Below are 15,871 nucleotides of genomic sequence, written 5' to 3' on the forward strand. Positions count from 1 at the left end.
CACAAATGAAGAAATTATTGTTGACAAACTACATTGTTGCAATAATTCTAGATCCTATAAGCATCGAGAAAAGTGAGTAGGAGAAGAAAAATTAGTTATAATGAGTGGTTTATTTTTCATTTTTATACATTTATGTTTTTTGATGTTAGACATTTTTATTATTGCATTGGTAAACAAAATATTATATTGCCACAATTTGAAATCTTAAATTCCCTCGTAACATTACATTTGTTCGCACATAGTTCTAGGTACATTAATTTTTAAAACAGAAATGCTTAATGTCGCGAGGGAATACATCACGAAGAGATCACAATTGTTTTTCATTGGCTAGTCAAACCTTGAACTATCCATGTTTTCCCTTGCTTAGCAAAACAACTCGTCGGCATCATAAAATTTTACGATTGAAGTGTTGGTGCTATGTATTGTTGGTTTTGGATTTTCAAAGTCTATTTTTGAAGAAAAAAATTATCCACCGAAATTATTACTAAGTTGAGTCACGATCAGGTCACTCTCTTTAAGAAGTTTCATGACACTGTTTAAAAATTGTGCAAGATAGACTATCAACCACGCCGCCTCCTAGACATGGCAACGGGGCGGGTTGGATGTGGGTTAAAGCATCCATGTCCCCGCCCCCGCTTACATGCACGTACCCGCCCCCGTCCCCAAACCATATTGGGGGTAAAAATTGAACACCCAACCCCGCCCTCAATGGGGACGGGTCTCTCGGCCCCGGCCCCACCCCCCACCCGCAAAAACTCTATTTTTTATAAAATATTAAAAGAATACATATTTTTTCTTAGCAACAAAAAACAATAATTATATTAATAGTTAAAGATCTGATAAACTTTTTTGAAAAGAGCAAAATAATTATAATAAATATGTTTCTAAAGAGTAATAATATACTAAAATAGGTTGGTGCTTATGAAAATAAGATGAGTTAGGATCCGTTGACACCAGGTGTCAATGGATTCGTTGACACCAAATCCTAAACGTTCATTTCTTTTATTCTAAAGGTCAATAATTATTCATCAAAATCTTAACATGGATAATAAGTATTTCATATCTCCTTTCCTACAAATCCTCTTATTTCCTAAATGGGACTTGTCTTCTTCTCAATGATACATCCTGTACGAGCATCATATTATCTTACAAAAGAATTGGTTCATGGTTGTTTAATTGTTTTATGTTTATCCTTGACATGAATCAAGCATTGGTTAGCATTTAAATTTTTTAAACATAAACCTTGAATCTGAGTTTGACACATCGTATGCCACAATTTAGTAACCTAACTAAAGAATCGATTCATGGTTGTTCAATTGTTTTATGTTTATCCACATGAATCAAGCATTAGTTAGCATTTAATTTTTTTTAACATAAACCTTGAAACTAAGTTGACAAATCGTATGCCACAATTTGGGAACCTAACTATTTTAATGATAATTTTTTCTAGTTCTACAAACTAAAAATTTAAGAATCATGAAATTTTTACCTCCAACAATGGCAAATGATGGAAACATCATCGATGATAAATGGAAGAAACGAAGGAAAAAAAACAACAAGAAGAGGTTGGAAACATGAGGCTTTAGGGAAGAATGTGAATGAGATTGATGAGAGAGAATACAATAAATAGTCTTTTTTTTTTGACAAAATATAATAAATAGTCTTAAAAGTGAGATATAAAATATTGAATGTCCACATTAAGATTTTGTTAAATAATTATTGACCTTTAGATTAAAAGAAATGAACGTTTAAGATTTGGTGTCAATGAATCCGTTGACACCTGGTGTCAATGGATCCTATCTCAAATAAGATTTTATAATCTTATTTTCATAAGCACCAACCTATTTTAGTATATTATTACTCTTTAGAAACATATTTATTATAATTATTTTACTTTTATTAAATTTTATAATTTAATAAAAGTAAATTTCAAAAAGCGGGTGCGGGGCGGGGGTGGGTGCGGGGAGAGTGTAAGCACCCCCCCCACCCGTACTAAAAATCCAGATTTCCCCCACACCCTCACCTAGTTAAATCGGCTTTTCCCCGTTAAATTTGGGGCGGGGAAGCCGGGTCTGGCGGGGGCGGGTTTTGTTGTCATGTCTACCGTCTTCAGGATAAAACAAGTTCAACTACAAATGTGCAATTAACCGCTGCATTGTAGCTAATCGTTTGAGAATTACATCTCCTATATGGTACTAAGATCACTCTTAATTTAATGTTGAAACCAATCAATTATGGTACCATGACTACTCTACTATGATATTGTGACCACTCTACTATGATATTGTGACCACTCAAATATGATGTTACCATCATTCTAACATTTAACTTCTCCAATTATGGTATTATGACCACTCAAATATGGTCCTATCACCATTCCAAACTCTAACTTCTCCGAGAATAAAAATATCGAAATTTGCCATACTCTTTAGATTATTCTTAATTCCGAAGGGACGTTATTTCTGAAAAGATACTATAACCTTAAAAAATACTCTTTATTTCGAAGGGACATATATTATCGAATGAATTATGCTCTTAAGAACATTCTTAATTCTAAATGGACATTATATCTCGAAAAAGACTATGATCTTAAGAACACTCTTAATTTCGAATGGACAAAAAAAAGAAAGGGGGAAGTGGCTCGGAAGTGGATCGAGCAGAAAGAGGAAAAAAGGAGAAAGAGTTCTCGACAACTCAATATAACTCTTTGGTGTAATTTGTGAACTAAGTGGAGTACTTTCTTTATAATTTAGGCCAAATACCACGTTTGGTCCTTTTAGTTTGACAGAATTCCCAAGTTAATCCTTTAGGTTTCGAAAGTTTCAGTTAGGTCCTTTTAGTTTGACAAAATTCCCAAGTTAGTCCTTTAAGTTTCAAAAGTTTCAATTAGGTCCTTTTAGTTTGACAAAATCCCCAAGTTAGTCCTTTAAGTTTCAAAAGTTTCAAATATGTCCTTTTAGTTGATAAACTATTTCACCGTTACCTCTGCTATCAGTTAATAATTAATTGATGCTGGTGTAGCCGATAAGTTGTTGACTTGGATCAAAACGCTGCCTTTTAAAAGCTCCAGGTGTCAAAACGTTACGTTTAATCGTCACAAATGATCATTCTCGCACTATAAATGTTGTTTAATAGTGCTAGAAAGCCATTTGTTGTTGTAAATAGTTGTCTTTCTAGCACTATAATTGATCATTTGTGACCATTAAATGTAGCGTTTTGACATCCTCGAGCTTTTAAAAGGCAACATTTTGATCTAAGTTAACAACTTAACGGCTACATCAACATCAGTTAAATGGAGACTGACAGTAGGGGTAACAGTAAAATAGTTTATCAACTCAAATGACCTATTTGAAACTTTTAAAACTTGATGGACTAACGTGGAAGTTCTGTCAAACTAAAATGACCTGATTGAAACTTTCGAAACTTAAATGATTAATTTGAGAATTCTGTCAAACTAAAAGGAACAAAAGTGATATTTGGCCTATAATTTATAATGAGATTTCGTGATTGCATTTAACTACAATTATGGGAGGCAATGAGTTCAAAGACTCTTGTGGTTAAAATAAAAAAGAAACTAACCCATTGATCGGTTCAACAACTCTTAGAAGAAACTAATTGGATATGAATATAGGAAAGATAGAAAGCTTAGTTGAATTCTTAACTTTATCACAACCAACATAAGTTAAAATTTTGTAAAGTGATATGTACGAATAAAAAATAATAATTACTAATATCTTTTTCATTATTATGACTCGATGTTTAATCTTCCAACATTCAAATTTCCTTCTGATTTCACACTCATGTTCCAACATAAGGTAATATAATGAATAGAAAAAATAGGAATTGGTTTTGAGATTTCATCAGCTTCATTTTATACTACTCCACCGACCGCATATGATAATTTATATCGAAACTTACGACAAAATTCTCATGCCAATTTTAACAAAAATAAGTGAAAATGAAAGATGAATGAAAATGATTATTAATTAGACTAGTATTGGAAGGGTTTGTTCAAATTTTACAAATCATAATAATTACATGATTCAAAAGTGTCTGTTTCAGCCTTGGGAACCTATAAACGTCAGTTTAACGCATTCTAACTATAAATCCAAACTCAATTTTAAAAGAAGTTATAAATCCAAGCATTCACGATGAACTCCAAAATCAATTCATCATTACCGGGTTGGTTTTTCTTCCTTTATCACCCTTTTAACTATCATCGAAAGTAAGTATCGGATATTATGATTTTCCATGTTCACCGAATCTCTCTAATTTTTTTGTTCTCAGCCGCCACGCCTATGTATGGAGTTGCAGAATTGCAATCACAGGTTAAAGAAGAAGGGTAATTGGGCTTCCGCATATTTTCTTTGCTACACAAAATAAGCAATGTTTTTTCTTTTAGGAAAAATACAATGTTGAAATTAACTAAGTTCCAAAGCACATATACTATGTTAATTATTTTGATGTTTTTTTTTTTCTGTTGATATTATTATTTTGATGTTTTAAAAAGGTATATGCTAATTAATATTATATAAATTTCTAAAAAATATGAATATATTAATAAAATGCAATAAAGACATATTTAAAAGTTTTAAAAATCTATAATTAATTAAAATTAATAATATTTAAATAATTGTATAAAATAGAAATGACATCTAATTTCTTCTTTTAGAGTACAAATGACATCTAATGTCATTGACAATTATTAAAACCCATTTTTGTAATTGTGCATTCAAAATCAATTTTGATCCATATCATCCAAACAACATGAATTGATAAGAATCGCGTTGATGTCAGTGCAACCAAACATAAATCAATTTACATTCAACTCACTTTTAAGTAAAATCAATTCTATTAGAATTAATTCTCCTCACCGTCAAACCAAACACACACTAAGTTATTGATTAATTTTTTTTTTTAAATATTAATTGGCTCATAATATTGTTAGACACACATATTTGTGGACATAAATGGTGGGTGGTCCGATAGCGGAAACCTAATAGCAGGTGATCCAATGAATCTTGAAGAGACTCTAATACCATCTTAGAAATCGTGGTTGAGCCTAACACAACCACACAAAACCAGTTTGTGAGCTGAGAATTGCCCACACTTATAAACTCATTATCAGACCATCTCATATCCGATGTGAGACTCTTAACAATCTTTTGCTTAAATGAGATAAGAAGTTTACTATCCACCTAGTTTAAGAGACATATTTTCTCGTCTCTAACATCAGGTAAAATGTACATGTAAAAAAATTACTAAATTTCATTGTCCAAAAGGAAGATTAGTGGGATCTATTTTTATATAAGCAAACTTTTATTAAAAAAGAACAAACTAAGCGAGATGTAGCGGTTCGGTTTGAATCAATTTTCAGACAAAAAAGAAAGTCAGAACCAATAAAATCTACATTAGTTTGATTTGGTTTTTACTTTTTTTTTTAGAAATGAAGTCGAACCAAGCTAACATGTTTACTTCGGCTTGGTTTGGTTGATCAGTTTATTTCATTTCATACTCAAATTTAAACAACTTCATACTCAAATATGCATACTCTAAAAAATATTAAATCTCTAAAATTTAATCAATACCGTTAGATAAAAAAATAGTATTTCAATGGTTTAGTTCCTCCAAAGTACAACTTTTATTTATTGTTTCAACTTCACTAAAATTGGATGAAAATTTTATATTCAAAGAGAGGACTCAATATAGGAGTACGTATTAAAGCACACAATTGGCCCTTAGATAATAAAATCAAGCATAAAACGAGTATAATAAAATCAAGCATAAAACGAGTATAATGTAACGAGTATAACCAAATTTATACACTAAAACAAAATAATATCACGAGAAATTTGGTTACAATCACAAAGTATGTGAATATTGTAAAATCGAAGTATGTGAATTAGTTAGAAAATATGAAATATGTGTCAATCTCACACAACACAAAATATGAAACAGTTTGTGAGGTTGTTTGGTTGATGGTACAATGTAAATGGTAAATTATGTATATTTTGTTATACAAAATAAATTAATCCTTTTGTTACAATTCAAATAAAAAATGTCAAACATAACATTTATCTATATATTGATTAAATAATTAATTAAATACTTGTCTAATTTATGTTTGTATAATTATGGTACAAAATGTCAAATTTATTTAGGGGAGCAATATTTTTAATTATTTAAAAACTCAAGTTATACTTAACTTTAAAACACTGACGTAAAAAATGGATGCAAATTTCTAGTAGACAATATTTTTTAGGTTTAAATGTGTAATTAGTCCCTGCATTTTCAACAGATTTTGGCATTGGTCCCTGCACTTTTTTTTGTTTGGCATTGGTCCCTGTACTTTTTTTTGTTTGGCATTGGTCCCTGCACTTTGTAAAAATATTGGTATTGGTCCCTGCACTTTGGAAAAATATTGGTATTGGTCCCAATCATTTCATGCCACGTGGCACCAATACCAATATTTTTTCAAAGTGCAGGGACCAATACCAATATTTTTACAAAGTGCAGGGACCAATGCCAAACAAAAAAAAGTACAGGGACCAATGCCAATATTTTTACAAAGTGCAGGGACCAATGCCAAACAAAAAAAAGTGCAGGGACCAATGCCAAAATCTGTTAAAAGTGCAGGGACCAATTACACATTTAAACCTATTTTTTATGCATTCAAATTAACTTTGATAGTTGGATCAAAATTGAACGGTTCTCTTTATATATATATATATATATATATATATATATATATATATATATATATATATATATATATATATATATATATATATATATATATATATATATAATCTGGATCCGTTGACACCAAATCTTATCATTCAATTTTTTAATCCGGTTGCTAACAATCAATCACATCATAACTAAAATGGGGTGTCTCCTAGACTCTCCTAATGTTAAGGTTTTTCTTTTTCCTTGATATTATAATTTTCTATATACTCGCCGTGGTTCAAAACCTTTTAGGAATGATAATCCATACTTGTCCACCATTATAATATTGATTTGTAGTAATTACACTTCAATGTAGATTTGGCAATTGTGATTCCTTAATTAAAAAATTGAACAATTTTAGCCATTAAATTTCCATATATTTATTTTTAATATTTATTTAAAGCTTTCAAATTCTCATGATCTATTTTTTTCGCAAATTTCATTTCTTAAATTCTTTTAATTTCATTTCTTAAATTCTTTTAAATAGTTTTATACATAAAATGATTAAAAAACTATTCAATTAAACTCAAAATAAGAAGTTTTTTTTTTCTCATTACCTCCATTGCTAGCCATATTTTCTCATGCACAAAATTTAGAGAAGGAAAAGTTACATTATTCTATTATTCAAGCATATCCTCAATAAAAAAAACTGAGGAATATATATTTTTTCCCTGGAAAATGGTAGTTTCCTATAAGACACACCCCTTGTATTACCCGATGGGGGTGCCAATAGATTATTGAGGTTACTAGTGCTTAGCACACTCACATTATTACTTGCACTAGTTAGAATTATGCTCTTCTCCCAACACAAAACTCTCGCGCCCCAACTGAAATGACGAAAATACCCTTGCGTTAGTTAAGTAACGCAAGTGTTAAAATCTGCGCATCTTAACATGCGTTGTGCAACTTAACTCACACTGGAAATTAACACTTGTGTGAGGTAACTCATGTTGGAATTAACACTTGCGTGAGTTAACTCATGTTGCGTTACTTAAGTAACGTAGAAGTAAATTAGTAATTTCAGTTGGACGCGAGTGTTTTGTGCTGGAGAAGAGCAAAATTCCAGTAGTTAAGAGTGGGATTTCTTAAAAATGAAATTCACCTAATAATGTATATGTGCCTTATTGTGTAGCATATCTCGTTTGTCATCACTGATGTTACTAGTAGAAGATTATGCCTAGATATATCAACAGGAAAAAAAAAATGTAACAACTATTTGTAGGTAGTGGGAGCCACCCCTAGTCCAAATCGAACTGTTAAGTTCTTAATCATTTCAAGTTATGGGTTATTTTTATGATCTCATAATTACTTAGTTTACACTTATTATCTATAAATATATAGTCCTGAGTGAGTTTGAATTCTTCCCTTTCGTGAATCAAAAGCAAAGGTATCATCTAAACCTAGTCTGGATTTTTTTTAAAGGTATTCTATCATCATCTAAACCCCTGACTCTTACTAATGAATTTTATGGGGTACTTGTACTTCTCGATTAGTCTTCTGAATAAAAATTAAGTTTATGGCTTCCTGGCTGTACTTATGTGACTTTCCTCGGTACTTCCCTCGAGGGAAGAGAGATCATCAATGCAAGTGGATCGACTTAAGTTAAACATCCATTTCAAAAGCGCAACAACGAGAAAGGTAGTTTACTTGTAAAAGAAAGCAAGGGAAAGATGAATGAAGTGGTGTTTTCCTTATATCGATTTTGACGCGGATCATGTTCTTTCTCGATTCGGTTTAGACCAATCACGAATATCCGCCTTTCCATTTGACGACATTTCTATGTTAGTAAAAAAAAGGGCAGATCAATCACTTACCTTTCGTTAGCGGTTTCGCGACTCTAATATAGATGTTTCCTTTATATACACAACATAAATAGCTGTTTTGCTTTTTTTTTTTTTTTTTTGTTCTTTCATCTTGAATCGTTTTTGAATAATCTCGAGAGTAATACGTCGCCAACCTAAAAATGAAGCATGCATCTATATAACTCGTTTCAACATGACGAAATCGAGATAACATTGTTAAATTAGGGCATGCACTTCGAAATGGAAAAAAAACATCTGCACTACGTTTCGTCAGAAAGCACCCCATCTTCTATTCTTATCATTTGTTCGCTTATTTCACTTACTTTCAAAAAGCGATACTGACACTAGTCAATGATCGTGTCTTTAGCCAATGGTGGATTTACAATCACCGCGGTTTGTTTTTCGAAGAATACCACTTTCACGGCGACTAAAACTAAAGTGTACGGCCTTGTAGAGGTTTCTAAGGATCGTTAATCTCAATGGATTGGATCAAATTAGCGTGAGCACCGATAATACTATATCTCAGAGCTCATAAAGGTGTTGGGAGCATTTTAGTAATGCACGTTCAAATAGCATGAACTTTTGATACTTACGAGATCAATGATGTATTGAAATTCGCCTTTCATTGTTGTTCTTTTGACGATGTAATAATGCGATGTGCCTCCTTATATTTATATAGGACTTTCGATCTACCTTGGCGAACTGTTGTCGAGAAAGGACAACAAGAACTTTCCCCTAATGTTACGTTTTGTTAACATATACTATTTTCACGGGCACCGCAATACAAGATTGGTATGTTAGTACAATGTACTCATACCCCCGTCCTTGACAAATGGTAGGAATGTGCCCAAAATTGAGATAAAACTAAGGAAAATGTGGTAACTTTTGCATTGAAAATATTCAGAATTTTCTTGTCAAATATTACATATAATCCTTATAGAGATAAATAGAAAACTCTTGAATTGAGTCATAAGTAACCACAATATTCTATGATTATTCTTCAAATCAGTTCAAAGCAAAGTAACTAACACGCAATTAAAAACTAAATTTACAAATTATACGACTTTACTACATGCAAACATATATAGTAAAATTAAGAACTAATTCACACCATTCTCCCTGCTCCACCATCATCACTCTTTCCATCATAACAATCAGCCACAACATTATTTTGTACATTCTTATAAGTATACCTTTGAGCAAAGAGCACAAACACAAACACACTCAATGTAGTTATAGCTGCCAATAGCCAATAGAATTTATCCAAACGACTACTATTCAAATCTTCACCAAACCAACTTTTACCACTTTTACTTGTCACATGATCAACAATTGTTATCAACAAACTACTTAGAAAATTTGCAGCTCCAATCACACTAAGGTAAAGTCCAATTCCCAAGCTTCTCATTGAATCAGGAACTTGGTCATAGAAATATTCTTGTAAACCAACAAGCGCCAAACCGTCGCCAAAACCAATAATTAGAAACTGTGGCGCTAACCAAAAAACACTCATTGAAAGTGAACCATGCGATGGATTCATCTCAACAACTTTAAGCCTTTTTTTCTCGACCAAAGCTGCTACTATCATTGTTATAACTGAAAAAACCATTCCAATACCGATCCTTTGAAGAATGTTCATCCCTCTTTCATTTCCACTTATTTTTCTTAAAACCGGTACGAGGACTTTGTCGTAAATTGCGACAGAAATTATCATACCAATAGCGGAAATGGTGAAAATTGAAGCTGGTGGAATCTCGAAACCATGTCCTATTTTTCTGTTCATTATATTACCTTGTTTGATAAAGAAGGTTGATGTTTGTGCAGCACACATTCCAAATGGTAAAGTAAATATCCAAATTGGGATCATGTTGATCATAAGCTTCATTTCTTCAACTCTAGTGACTGTTGCTAGTTTCCATGGACTTTGTTCCTTTGCTAAATTTCCTTCAGTTTTAACTATTGCTGCCTTGTCAAAAAATCTGAAAAAGAAATGTACCATCAAAAAATATATGATTACTTTTTTACCAAGTTACTTTATTTCATTTAAGATGAGACCTCCCAACATCATCACAACCACAATTTCTACCACATCGGTCACATTTTTGTACCTTTTTCGGTAATATAAAAGTTTGCAATGTGACGACAACGGTGAGTACAACAATTGAAAACCACACTCTTTAATGTTGCATTGAATATGCATTCAAAATCTTGATGTCACGACCACAATCGCAACCATAGATTTTATTTTAATAAATTGTGGTCTCAACAACATGATCTGCGATTTTAAATTGTTGTAACTACAATTGAGGTCGCAACACCAAGGTTATATGATTCAGATGATTGTATTAGAACTGCAAATACGACCACATCAGGTGTATAATTTATGCACAATTTTAAATATCAAGGATAACAACATAATTTCAAAAGTGATCATGACCGCAATTGAAACTTTGTTCGCAAGACTCGTCTTTTCCTACATTTTTTTTTTCAATTTTGATAATAGTAATCTAAAATCATTCATGTAATACTTACTTGAGTTTTTTGGTATGAGCCAAAAGTCTTCCATTATTCCCCTCAGCCTTAGAAACTTCATATAATTGAGTTGGATTAGAAGGATAAGGAAGTTTTCTCTTAGAAATTGCAGCAACAACAACTTGCAACATTGGAGTCAAAGGGCTCCCATTTGGTATCCTATAACGATAAAATTTGCTTCCAATCACAAAAATAAGCAATGAGAAAGTCATAACACATGTGAGAATAATATCAGCAACACCCCAATTCACATGATCTTGTACATAAACAATTAATGTCACACCAAGAATGAGTCCACTACAAAGTCCACAATTCCACCAATTGAAAAATGACATCTTTTGCCTTCTTTCTTCAATATGATTATCATCAAATTGATCAGCTCCAAAACTCTCTAAAGAAGGTTTGTGTCCTCCTGTTCCTATTGATATTAAATATATAGCTAGGAAGAAGAACACTTCATGAATCTTCCTTGGTTCAATGCATGTACTAGAATGAGCACATGGCTTTAAACTTGGTAAGAACCATGATAGAGTAAGCAGGACCAAACCCTGTAAAACAAATGTTATCATTGTTAATAAACTATATAAAATTCAAATCAATAAGAATTTAAATACTATGCTAGTAAAAAATATTTACACAAACATTAGATCATATCATATCATGTCACATAACACTATAGTGAAAGGAAAATACATAAATAATTATATACGGGTGGGAAAAAAAAAAAAACCGAACCGAACAATTGAACCGATCCAAACCAAAATAAATTGAACCATTACTAACAGTTCTGGAACTGAACTGAAACAGTTTGATTCAATTCAAAACAGTTTGGTTTGAAACAGTTCGGTTCAGTTCAAAATGCAAATAGTTCGGTTTGGTTTAGTTATTTAAATTTATCAAATAGTTCAATTCAGTTCTATTCAGTTTTCATCCTGAACCGAACCATGCCCACCCCTACATATATACAATGCTTTAATATATCATTTTTTTTCTTTCTATTTTTGAGCAAATGCAAAACTAGTTCATTTCGTTCAAAATCAACCCATACAAAGTAGTCAGTACAGTTAGTACACAATTAATAAAGAGCAATGCTATATCTCTAGAAAAAAAACATCAAGAATTCTTCAAGAATAAAAAACAACCAATCACAATGCACTATTTGCCACAATTCAAGGAGGTGTGGCTGAAAAATAGGAAGTGAACAAATAAATCATGCAATTAAAACTTGCCACATGTGTCTTGAAAAATTCTTGATGCTATATTTCTAGATAAATAGCATTTTCCATTAATAAATAGTTAATATATAGTTATAATTAAACTCAATTAATGTTACTTAATGTTCTATAAGATGAGGTGAGATTGAGATTACCAAGAGATAAATGATGCATGAAGCAATCACAGTGGTGTAACGGCCCAAGTATGAATCAGCTAAGAATCCTCCAAAAAGTGGCATTAAAGTGGTGACTCCAGACCAATAGTTCACATTCCTAACTGCTGTCTTAAGGTCTTGATGCATAACCTTTGTGAGGTAAATCACCAAGCTAGTTGCTATTCCAAAGTAGCTAAGCCTTTCACTAAACTCAATCGCTGTAAACATAGGTAAAAAAAGGGTTTTTGAAAAATATTAAGCTCATAATTTTGTTAGAAACTTGTTGTAATATGAGTAATAAGTGAATACAAAAGCTACTATAATTTGGATGACCTCACAATTTAAAAGATTACTTTCCCGGACCCCCCCTCAAGACCTCACAATCATACGTTTAAAATTCGAACTGGACCGGTCGGTTCGACAGGTTGAACCGGGAACTAGACCCATTGTCGGTTTGATAAGCATATTGGATCGGATGTGTAATTGAACTGGGATGACGTCATCAACTCGGTCATGAACCGGTGAATTTTTATCAATATTTTTTTTTGTTTTGAAATTTAGGTCAAATATTTTAAATGTTTTATATATAGACCAGGTTAACAGTCATGCGATCCGACCAATGATCTATTGATTTAGTACCTTGACCGGATCGATCACCGGTTCGAGTTTTAAAACACTTTATCAATATTTTTATTGACTTTTTTTTGTTTTGAAATTTAGGTCAAATATTTTAAATGTTTTATATATAAACCAGGTTAACAGTCATGCGATCCGACCAATGATCTATTTATCTAGTACCTTGACCGGATCGATCACCGGTTCGAGTTTTAAAACATTGATTCAAGCATGTCCTTCATAATAAAAATAAGGAATATTTTTTCCCAAATAAAATGGTAGCTTCCTATAGGACGCACCCATTGTATTACCGGATGAGGGTGCCAATAGTTTATTGAGGTTGCTAGTGCTTAGCACACTCCCATTATTACTCGCACTAGTTAATTAAAATGGGATTTCTTAAAAATGAAATTCACCTAATAATAGAATACATGCTTTATTATGTAGCATATCTCATTTGTCATCACTGATGTTACTAGTAGAAGATTATGTCTAGATATATCAACAGAAAAAAAAATATATCAACAGGAAAAAAAGGAACATAACTATTTGTAGGTAGTGGGAACCACCCCCAGTCCAAATCAAACTCTGAGTTCTTAATCATTTCAAGTTATGGTTTTTTTGTTTTTGTTCATGATCTTATTATTACTTAGTTTACACTTATTATCTATAAATATATAGTCCTGAGTGAGTTTGAATTCTTCCCTTTCGTGAATCAAAAGCAAAGGTATTTTAAGTATCATCTAAACCTAGCTAGTGTGGATTTTTTAAAGGTATTCTATTATCTAAACCTAGTCTCAATGGCCTGTTGAACGATATCAGAAAAATTAAATAAGTTTATCTTTTCCTAATCATAAAAATGGTAAACTTTGATTTAACAAAAGCATAACGGTGGTAAATGTATTCAAGGAAAGATGACGACTTCGTTTAAAAATATTTCTCAAGACTCCTTTTTGATGAATTTGATCAAGACAAATTAGCTAGTTTAAAAAAAAAAACACTTGTTCTTTGTAGACATTTAATAATTAAAAATTATAAATATTTGTTTTGAGGGAAAAAATTATAAATATTTAATAAGTCCTTATCAAAAGGTTTTTTTTTAAGAGAAAAGTATTTTTCTTTTAAAATGTTTTTATTTTTAAATATTAACTAATATACTTTAAAACTCATTAAATTATAGTTTTTTTTTTTTTTTACTTTTTTTAAAGGAGTTTTTTCTTACTTAATATGGAATATTTGGCCGAAAATATTCATTTACTATGTATGCACAGATGGGAAAAGCTAATGAATAAAACCCAGCAGCTTGTTTTTGACGAAACTCTTCCATCACTCACTAACGTTCAGCATTTATGTAGTTGCAAATTAAATCTTATTAAGTAAGGTGAGCATATATACATTGACTTAAATTGAGGATATACTTTAGCAACTTGGCATGACTTAAATTCTATAATGGCGGCAAGGATTTTTTTGGTCTTTAATGGCCGGAATAAATTCATACTTATATTTTATATGATATTATGCAAACTGCAATATGAAATAAGCCACACATATCACGAGCTACAAAAATTAAATAGAAATTTATACATTGGACATGATTGACATATATTTTTATAGTTCTAGATAAGTTAATATGTGAGAAATAATGATTTATAAAAAAAAAAAAAGTGAGAAATATTATGTATCAAAACAAAAGATCAAAATTGTCCTATATATTCTTATAGTGCTACTATTATTAGGATTATGGATGAACTTTAGGTTAAAATATGCAAGAAGTTAAAGCCTTACCGATGATGAAGAAAGAGGCTTTCCAAGCACCAGTTGAAGCTCGGAGAGGAACTCTTCCATTATAATCCAATGAAGAATCATGAACCCATTTCATCTCATTATCAACCTCACCTCTTTTCCCATTGAGTTTGTTCTTCTCCATCTTCAAATTCAAGCTAACTAGTGCTAGCAAGAATACTAGCTGTAACTAGATGAAGTATTCTAAAATTAAGGGATATTGGGGCTAGATGTGGATATTGAATTGACAAATATACTTTGTCATAACCACCTTATATAGAGAATGGGATTTGCCTTTTTGACCCACTAGTTATCACTATTTTTTATTTAAATTGGAGTAGGGTAAACTATTATTAAATAAAGTGGACAATAAACCATCATTGAGTGGTTAAACTATAACAATCTTTTCAATTTGATCCCTAAACACTAGAAATATAATAAGTTATTTAAATATCATTCATTCATCAAATATGCTCCCCAATTTCTATAAAAATAGCATAGATGAATGATAATTCAGAGACAAATTTGATGGAATAATAATAATTTATAAAATACATCAAGTGACCAAACATAAGAGATTTAAGTCAGGTGACCAAACATAAGAAAAAAAATTATTGTTTTAGAAATAGATTGATGGTGCCTTTATTCTTAAAGTGATATTAATAATCATTTTATTATTAAGTTCGAAGAGATTTAAACTATGCTCTTTTAGATTATAAGGTCAAATTATTATCACTCAATAAATACCTCATAGACCAACTTTTTTTGGGTGGTGACCCCGGACCTTGTATATATTATGCATTGTCCATACCAACTGAGCTAAACTCACGATGACCTCATAGACCAACTATCGCCTGAATAAGGTTTTTTTAATAATTTTTTAATATTTACCCATGGGTCAATACTCTCCACCTATATTGAATGTGATCTTTACTAATATATCTATTTAAAAAGAGAGAGAGAAATTCCTTCCTTCAAAAAGAAATATTTTCCTTAATAAGTACATATTGAGGTTCCTTCAAAAAAAAAAAAGTACATATTG

At 31.3% G+C, this 15,871-nt stretch overlaps 1 protein-coding gene across 1 annotated transcript; it reads right to left on the reverse strand.

Moving 5' to 3' along the window:
• Positions 1-9,396: 9,396 nt before the first annotated feature.
• On the reverse strand, positions 9,397-15,075 carry LOC146926706 (protein NRT1/ PTR FAMILY 5.6-like). Its single transcript, XM_085700214.1, has 4 exons — positions 14,833-15,075; positions 12,433-12,650; positions 11,064-11,611; positions 9,397-10,510 (listed from the first exon to the last, which is right to left on the reverse strand). Exons 1-4 carry the CDS (start codon positions 14,972-14,974, stop codon positions 9,637-9,639), a joined length of 1,782 nt encoding a protein of 593 aa, XP_085556340.1. The 5' UTR covers positions 14,975-15,075; the 3' UTR covers positions 9,397-9,636.
• Between the last annotated feature and the right edge of the window lie 796 nt (positions 15,076-15,871).

This window comes from Medicago sativa, chromosome 4, assembly GCF_051527215.1.
Source record: "Medicago sativa cultivar Bolivia chromosome 4, Bolivia_mono, whole genome shotgun sequence".
NCBI lineage: Eukaryota > Viridiplantae > Streptophyta > Magnoliopsida > Fabales > Fabaceae > Medicago > Medicago sativa.